Below are 9,534 nucleotides of genomic sequence, written 5' to 3'. Positions count from 1 at the left end.
ACGAAGTGGACATAATTTATGAAGAAATGAAACAACTAAAACTTGTTAATGAGGCATGAGTAAGAACTTCTATTTGTATTCCTCTTAGCCTTTTGCATTTCTTATGCAAGGCACTTATTGAAATATGATGTTTCAAAAAAAAGAAGAACTATATTATTGAATTTCTAAATCGAATCTTAAAATGATATGTGTCGCACACATGGAAGGATATACACGTCATTTTAGTAACGTAACTATTAATTTGGTTAGAGGTGTAGTGTAGTAGATAAACAGGAACAAACCAAAGATGCATAATACAGTACTACTACTGTTCTTGTCAAGTCTCATCAAAGAGAGAAACAGAGTTCCAACTCAACTCTTATTGCAAAAGTCGAGGTAACAGCGCAAGAACACAAACGTTGTTGTTTTGTCCCTTTGTATAGTCCAAAAGTTCAACGTCATATTATTATTACTATTTCTCAAATAATAATGATCACATCAATTCCAACGTCTCTCTCAAACCATCCTCTTCCTCTTCCTCACTCTTCTCCATTTCCATTTCCATTTCCATTTCCATTTCCTACCGTTGAAAACAAAACGATCAGAAACGCAAAAGAGAAGAAGAAAAAATGGGGTGTGAATCACCACTACAAATCAACAAATCAATTCAGTTTCATCCAACCACCCCTGAAAAATCCACTCCTTACCCTCCAAATCCAAGCCTTGTTCAACGTATGCTAAATGATACATGCTTCAAATGTAAACAACAAGGTCACTGGTCCATGTATTGTCCTAACAACAACAATAACCATTCACCGGTTTTGTCTTCCAACAAGCAAATACACTGTCGTTGCGGTCACGGTTTTTGTGATGTTAAAATCTCTAATAGTGAAAGAAACAAAGGGAGGTTGTACTTTGCTTGTCCTATCAAAAGGGTATGTTACTAACACCTTAAAGATTGTATTTTTAGTGATTACTACCAAGTTTTGTTTACTGTGTGTTTTTGTTTCTAGGGTGCACCTTGTGGTACCTTTGTGAAGTGGTGCGATGATGAAAGGGATTTGGAGCCTTCTTTGGTTAAGTATCCTAAGTGTAAATGTGGTGCTGGTGTCTGTAAAAGAGAGATGGAAGGTGCTAAGTACTATTTTACTTGCCCCGTTAAACAGGTATATTAAATTATAGGCTTATTTGATCCATCATTTCCTTAAATAATTTCATGTTTTGACAGAAAACCAATTGTTTTGACGGATGAGATTTATTTGGCAAACGGAGTAAAAAGTGAGGGACTAAAACGTACGTTTTATTAATTATGGGACCAAAATAAAAACTTGAAATTATTTGAAGGACCAATGGATCAAATAAGCCTAAATTATATGGTTCTTTGTGTTGTGAAGTATTTCATGTTTGTTTAGTACCACATGAGGGTTTATTTTGGCGCCGTAAAACTACATTGTTTATGTACTGTTGGTAGTGTATTGTGAAATTCTAATCTGTTTTTAGCACTCACTAACCAAGGTTTTAAATTGCATACACGATGTGATCCTTAGTATTTCATTGTAGCTATTGCGGAGAATTGTGGTTAAGTGTGTGGCTATTATGACCATAATCGTGATCGGAAAACTAAAACTTTGACATCACAATGTCACAATCTAGACTGTGGTTGTGGACCTTTTTTATAAACCTGAAACTAATACTTGATTGTTTTATGCACTCAAACTTATACACACATGATGTCAACACTCGACGCATGCCAGGCTTAGTCCTCTATTTGCAATGTTTAACTTGTTGATAAGAATTAAATGTGAGGGTGGGGATGAATTGGATATCCTGTTGATAGTGAAGCATGTCGTGATCGTGATCAGTAGGGTAAACATCATATGTCAAAGTTAGATGCGAAAAGTAATTTCTTTTATGTGGTAATTGTAGTTGGGTCATTTTGCTTACATCTAATCTTATTGATATTAAACAGAATTTTGGATCTTGTGGTTACCGTGCGTTGGAAGTTGAACTACTCAATAATGCAAGCACCGATGAACTGGTCAATAGCACAAGCATTGGCGACAACCTGACTAATGGCTTTGCTGAGGGAAGTGATTTGCTATTAACGACCAAAATGACGAGAATAACGGACAATTATGAAAATCCTTCAACTGTGGCTGTATCTGAGATTCCAGAGGGAAGAAGTGGAGGATCACCAATATACGAAGCCAATTCACAACCTGTCGGTTTTCCAGAAATTGAGTTTAAGGATGATCAACAATTGATAAACCTAGCCTCGTGGGAGGCAATTGAGGACAAAGTTTCCCCATCATCTCGTTTTTCAACACCCTCAAGGATCAGTTGTCGACAAAGCTTATTTCCGAGGGACATTTTTTCTGCTGATGCAACATTTGGTAATATTTTCTTTTTTCTGGTTTTCAAGATGCAAACAATATTTTTCTTTATTACCTGCTTCTGTTTCCACCTACAAGTTATGTCATTTTGAAATTTCTCACTTTTTCTCTATACATCCAATCTCAGATCCTTGCAATTAATTGCTTTACTTAGTTTCATTATTCTTTTGAGCAATGAATCAAAGTCATAATAGCTGAAAATATTGGAAGTCATAATAGCTAAAAATATTGGAAATGCATCTCTTAGACTTGTTTTGTGTCTATCTTTGTAATCTGTGACAACACAACATTAAATGTCATCCCGAGTTACCATCATCTTATTTTGAACCTTATGAATTTGATTGTGTTAATCTCATGTAATATAATTTATCTTTCCTATTGATCGCAAAAATGAACTTTGATAGTAGTATATGCATATGTGGTTAGAAAATTTTGTTTAACAGAGAAGTCATATATGGAAATTCACTTGACCTTATGGTAGGTTCTTGTCCAATGGGTTGGTGAGGTTGCCTTATTTTCTTTCATCCAACTGAAAGTTTGAAATCCCCTACACCTAAGCTATTTTTCTGCTGTTAGTAAGGTTTCCTTGATCTAATTTGTTTATGTGATGTGCACGTTTGACTTTGCATTATTCACATTGTTTTTCTCTCCCATCATTACATGTGTTTTTCCATCATTTGATCCTATAGATGCTCCGAAACAAACAAGTACTCTTAATAGTCAAAGTGAATGCAACGACCTTACTATCAAGACTCCTAATCAACGTACCCAGCTTTCCACAGATGTAGTAAGCCCCAATAGATCACCTGGAAGTGAAAAGCTAAAGGAACAAAAGCAAAGAGAAGCGGTGATATTTACACAGCAGGGACTTCTCAATGATCTAGAGGGTTTGGATTTTCACCAGCATGAGTCTATGAGAGACACAACAGAAGCAGCCTTTTCAGTGTTAAATTGTTTAAAATTTGTTTATAAACAATTTTCTGACTATGTATGGGAGTTCATCAATCTTGCAAAGTCTACGGCAGAAATCGACAAGTCCATGGAAAATTCGCCTACTCTGGAGGAGCACATTAAATTCTTAGAGGAGGAGAAAGTGAGATTGGCTAACATCCGGGATGACTGTGTGAAGATTGAGACTTCGCTCGCAGTATTTGATGAGAAAAGAAATTTGCTTAGTGAAGAAGTCGCTAATCTCCAGGCCGCGCTCCTTGAAAAACGAAAAGAGTTGAAATTTTGTGAACTGGAGAAGATGAAGGCAGAGGCTCGGCTTGACGATATGAAAAGAAGGATCTCGGAGGTCATCCTTAAAAGATAAAACTCGACAAGCCGAAGCGGCAAGGAAATTTTTTGTAGAGAGAGACACAAAGCAAGTTGCAGCCAGGACAGCACTGGAGAAGGCTAAACGTGCGTTGGAAAATTAGTGGCTTTCAACAACTCAATAACTGTAAAGGGAATGTAGTAGAATAATTGTGTGCTTTATCTGATCCACCATCCCTGCACTATGCAGAGTCAATCTAACCTTATCCATTAATTGTGTTATTAGTAGGTTTTTGTTTTTAACAATTGCAATTTGAAAGAAGTAACAATGCTCTTTTTTTATTATCCTTAGCTAAATTCAGTTGAGATTTCACAGGTTGCACTTTTTATCTAAGTCACATTGTGTTTGTTCCCTATCTTGTGGTCTTGTATTTTCTCTTTGCCTCTAAACTTGTATCTTAGTGGATGATAACTTCATGCTAACTTGGTACTTTGGATCTTGTTAATAGAAATGGCAAATGAGTAATAACAATCATTCAGAATAACATTAATGCATTTGTCTAAAATATAGAGACAAACAATGGTGGGGAAAATATTAATAATGTTAAACCAATATATAACCGGATATTTGTGAATGTTGAATTCAAGACATCAATGTATAAGTAACGCTTGAACATTATTACAAAAACCATCAAGGTAAACAAACCAACAATTTGAAAAGGAATATTGAATTTTATATATATATATATATATATATATATATATATATATATATATATATATATTAAGTTGGTTCATAAATCTAATTAGTCAAACTATGCATAGAATAACTCATTTACTCCCTCCTGTCACTGTTATAAGCAAAAGTTGATTTGTTAGGTTCATTCATTAAATGATGTTTGTGGTCTATATATAGACTACATACATCATTTATTGAATGAATCTAAAAAGCTAACTTTTGCTATTTAACATGTTTAATTTTCAACTAAAGTTCGATTTATTCGATTAATCAAACAATTTCATCAAATTAAACCTTTTCCTTCTCTTTCTGTGCTTTTAGTTATAGTCACGGATGTTTTGTCAGCCAATTCCTAGTTCATTTTAAAAAAAAAAATCATGAAGAAATGATTGATTTGATTTGACAATAGAGCATTGAGTAATCTTATCAAAAGTCAAATCTTAAAAAGTTTCAATTCCCAAATTATACCATAAAAAAAAAGTGTGTGAATTATTGAAGGGTAAATAAGACATTATAGTGTCTACTAATTTACATAGTGATGTATAGATTAATAGCAAAAGTCGAGGTAGTGTAGTAGTACAGCAACAAGAACACAAGCGTTGCTGTTTTGTCGCTCTGTGTAGTACTATAATAATTCAACTTGTTATTTTTCTGTCATCACTCAAATAATGATCACATCAATTCCAACGTCTCTCTCAAGCTCTTTTCCATTTTCCATTGTTGAAGAACAACAAAACAATCAGAAAAGAAAAAGAGAAGAAGAAGAAGAAGAAGAAGAAGAAATGGGGTGTGAACCACCACAGCAAATCACCAACATTCCTCATTCCCCTTCACCCCATTTTCAGTTTCATCCAACCACCCCTGAAAAATCCACTCCTTACCCTCCAAATCCAAACATTGTTAAACGTATGCAAGAAAGTACTTGCTACAAATGTGGCCAACAAGGTCACTGGGCTAAGTATTGTCCTCTCAAAACCCCCAACAAGAACAACAACCATTCACCGGTTTTGTCTTCCGACAAGCAGATATGGTGTGGCTGCGGTCATGGTGTTTGTCTTCTCAAAACCGCTCATACTCCAAATAACTATGGGAGGGAGTTCTTTACATGTCCCATCAGATTGGTATGTTACTACCACCTTAAAGTTTCCATTTTTAAGATGTTTTTTCTCATTTTTATTTGACTATGTGTTTTTGGGTTTTTTCTTGTTAGGGTAAACCTTGTGGTACTTTTAAGTGGTGTGATGTTACCATCCATGAGAGTGATTTTCAGCGTCCTTTGTTTAAGTATCCTGTGTGTCAATGTGGTGCTGGAGTTTGTGGAAAAGTGATGGAAGGAGGAAAGAGCTATTTTATTTGTCCCATTAAACAGGTATGATGTTATGTTTTTTTTTTTGTAATTTATATGGTTCTATTATGTGTTGAAAAACATTTGATTTGATTTTTGTTTAGTACCAAATAAGGGTTTATTTTGGTGCCATTAAACTACATTGTATATGTATTGTTGGTAGTGTATTGTAAAATTCTTACTCTTTTTAGCACTCACTAACCAAGGTTTTAAATCGCGGTCATGTTGAGATCCTCGGTGTTTCATAGTTGTTATTGCGGAGAATTCTGGTTAAGTGTGGCTATTATGACCAAAATCGTGATTGGTAAAATTAAAAAGTTTGATGTCACAACTCACAATGTTGCAATCTAGACTGCGGTTCTGGACCTTTTGTAAAAACTTGAGACTAATACTTGCAAGTTGCATGTTTGTATGCACTCAAACACATACATGATGTTGACCCTTGACACATGCCAAGCTTAGTCCTTTATTTGCAATGTTCAACTGTTGAGAATAATTAAACGTGAGGTGGGGCTGAATTGGATTTTCTGTTGATGGTGAAGCATGTCGTGATTGTGATCAATAGGGTAAACATCATAAGTCAAAGTTAGATGTGAAGAGTAATTTATTTTTTGTTGCAATTGTAGTTGGGAATTTAATTGATTTCTTTAGTAGTTTGTATACTAAATTTCATTTCAGTTAATATATTGTAGATTCCTGCTCTGTAGAATTTGTTTTGGTCTACCAGGATCTATTTATTATGTGTATATCTAATCTTATTGATATCAAACAGGGTCATGGATCTTGTGGTTACCATGTTTCAGAAGATGAACTACTCAATAATGCAAGCATTGATGAACCAGTCGATGACACAAGCATCGTACCTTACCAACAAAGCAAGCACAGATCTCTCAATGAATATATCGAGGGAGACCAAGTTGATACAGCTGGCAACGACCTGACTAATGACTTCGCTGAGGGCAGTGTTTTGCTTTCAACGACCAAAAGGATGAGAATAACAGACGGTTCTGAGAATCCTTCACCTGTGGCTGTATCTGAGATTCCTGAGGGAAAAAGTAGAGGATCACCAATAGAGGAAGTCAATTCACAACCTGACGGTTTTCCAGATATTGAGTTTGAGGGTGATCTAGAATCGATAGCCTCGTTAATGGCAAATGAGGCCGAAGCTTCTCTAACATCTCGTTTTTCAACACCCTTAAAGATCAGTTGTCGACAGAACGTATTTCAGGGGGACATTATTTCTGCTGATGCATCATTTGGTACTATTTTCTTTTTTATGGTTTTCAAGATTTAAACAATATTTTTCTTTCGTTTTTTCTTTATTTTCATGCTTCTACTTTCAACGGCAAGTTATTACATTTTGAATTCTCTCCCTTATTCTCTATACATCCAACCCCAGGTCTTTCCAATCAATTGCTTTACTTAGTGTTATTATTCTTTTTGAGCATTGAACCAAAGTCATTACAGCTGAACATATAGGAAATGCTTCCCTTAGACTTGCTTTGTGTCTGTCTTGGTCATCTATGACAACTCAACCTTAAACGTCTTCTCGAGTTACAATCAAATTAATGTGAACCTAAGGAATTTGGTTGTGTTATGTCATATATATTTTATCTTTCCTCTTGATCACAAAAATGAACTTAGACAGTAGTATAAGCATATGTGGTTAGAAATTTTTGTTTAATAGAGAAGCCATATGTGGAAATTCTCTTGATCTTATTGCAACTTCTTGTCCAATGGTTTGGTTAGGTCGCCTTATTTTCTTTCAGCCAACTCAAAGTTTGAAATCCCTTACACCTGAGCTATTTTTCTGTTGTTAGTATGGTTTCCTTGATCTCATTTGTTTGTGTGATGTCCACTTTAGCTATGCATTATTCACATTGTTTTTGTCTCCCATCATTACAGGTATGTTTCCATCATTTGATCCTATGGATGTTCCGGAACAAGCAAGTACTCTTCATAGTCAAAGTGAATGCAACGATCTCGTTATTAAGAGTCCCAATCAATGTACCCAGCTTTCCACAGATGTAATAAGCCCCAATAGATCACCAGGAAGTGAAAAGCTAAAGGAACGAAAACAAAGAGAAGCGGTGATATTTATGCAGCAGGGACTTCTCAATGATCTTGAGGGTTTCGATTTTCACCAGCATGAGTCTATGAGAGACACAGCAGAAGCCGCTTTTTCAGTGTTAAATTGTTTAGGATTTGGTTACAAACAATTTTCTGACTATGTATGGGAGTTCATCAATCATGCGAAGTCTATGACAGAAATTGACAAGTCCATGGAAAATTCGCCTACTTTGGAGGAGCACAGTAAATTCTTAGAGGAGGAGAAAGTGAGATTGGCTAACATTCGGGATGACTGTGTGAAGATTGAGACTTTGCTAGCAGTATCTGATGAGAAAAGAAATTTGCTTAGTGAAGAAGTCGCTAATCTCCAGGCCGTGCTCCTTAAAAAACAAAAAGAGTTGAAATCTTGTGAACGGGAGAAGATGAAGGAAGAGACTCGGCTTGGCGATATGAAAAGAAGGATGTCAGTGGTTGACTTAATTGTAAAAGAAAAAGCTCAACAAGCAGAAGCGGCAAGGAAAAAAATTGTAGAGAGAGACACAACGCAAGTTGCAGCCAGGACAGCACTGGAGAAGGCTAAACGTGCATTGGAAAAGTAGTGGTTTACAATAACTCAATAACTGTAAAGTGAATGTAGTAGAATAATTGTGAACTGTGTACTTGATCTGATCCACCACCCACCCCTGCACTATGCAGAGTTAATCTAACCTTATCTATAATGTGTTGTTATTAGTAGGTTTTTGTTTTTAACAATTGCAATTTGAAAGATGTAACAATGCTCTCCAAAAGGACTATCCTTATCAAAATTCAGTTGAGATTTCACAGGTTGCACTTTTTCTCTAATTCTCATTGTCCTTGTTCCCTATCTTCTGTTCTTGTAACATCTCTTTGCCTCTAAATTTGTATTTCAGTGGATGATAACTACATGTTAATTTGGTACTTTTGATTTTGTTAACAGAAATGACAAATGAATCCTCAACTTGAAGAGTCTCTTGTGTTCATTATAAACACTGCTTTCTTCCATAATTAATAATTCTCTCATTTGAAAATTGAAAGCATCAAAACATACGTTGAGGTTAACATTACGTGAAGTATAAGGGTACACAACTATAGTAGGTAAATGGATTAGAAAGGAAGGCACAATATTGTCTCAAATTATACAAAGTCATTTTAGAATATCAATAGATCATTATTTTCATATTATGTCATTTACTATTTTTAATTCTTCTAATTTATGTTTTTTATACCATTAATAAAGGATATTTTTATAAAATAACTCATAATATCTCTTTTCTATACAACAACCAAATAATTTATCTTTTTTCGTTTTTTAAGTATCCATGTTTTGTTTTTACAAAAACTTTGTGATATCCATGTTCTCTTTTAAAGTAGTCACTATCCTTGATACCAAAAGTTTCAGTAAAAAAACATGGATATTTTAAAAAAGAAAACACACATTTCCGCAACTAAAAAAATGTAGATAGGTGAACACATTGTATTTTAGAATTTTATTGGACAAACACCCATCATTCAATTATTTTAGCGCTACTGCATATTTTTTTTATATTTAATCGTTTAAAATATTTTATCTGCATGCTATCGGTATCCCAATCTAGAGTATCACAAAATTCTCATTTAATATATCTTCTAGTAAAATTAAGGTATCAGTCAAAAAAGAAAAAATTACTAATACAGCTCCCTAGTTCATAGGCAACAAAATTCAAATTAAAAAGGGTAAAAAGTGATCACTA

General features: G+C 34.7%; 2 protein-coding genes across 2 annotated transcripts; both read left to right on the top strand.

Moving 5' to 3' along the window:
• Positions 1 to 289: 289 nt before the first annotated feature.
• On the top strand, positions 290 to 4,045 carry LOC112416361 (uncharacterized). The gene is made up of 4 exons (XM_024769949.2): positions 290 to 914; positions 993 to 1,145; positions 1,949 to 2,372; positions 3,062 to 4,045. The coding sequence occupies exons 1-4, from the start codon at positions 609 to 611 to the stop codon at positions 3,685 to 3,687; spliced, it is 1,509 nt and encodes a 502-aa protein (XP_024625717.1). The 5' UTR covers positions 290 to 608; the 3' UTR covers positions 3,688 to 4,045.
• Positions 4,046 to 4,916: 871 nt separating this feature from the next.
• Positions 4,917 to 8,622, top strand: LOC112416309 (uncharacterized). The gene is made up of 4 exons (XM_024769683.2): positions 4,917 to 5,489; positions 5,579 to 5,737; positions 6,486 to 6,972; positions 7,619 to 8,622. The coding sequence occupies exons 1-4, from the start codon at positions 5,037 to 5,039 to the stop codon at positions 8,380 to 8,382; spliced, it is 1,863 nt and encodes a 620-aa protein (XP_024625451.1). The 5' UTR covers positions 4,917 to 5,036; the 3' UTR covers positions 8,383 to 8,622.
• The last annotated feature ends 912 nt before the right edge of the window (positions 8,623 to 9,534 follow it).

Source organism: Medicago truncatula, chromosome 7 (genome assembly GCF_003473485.1).
Source record: "Medicago truncatula cultivar Jemalong A17 chromosome 7, MtrunA17r5.0-ANR, whole genome shotgun sequence".
Taxonomy (NCBI): Eukaryota; Viridiplantae; Streptophyta; class Magnoliopsida; order Fabales; family Fabaceae; genus Medicago; species Medicago truncatula.
Note: the sequence above shows the minus strand (reverse complement) of the source record. Positions and strands in the feature narration are given on the sequence as shown.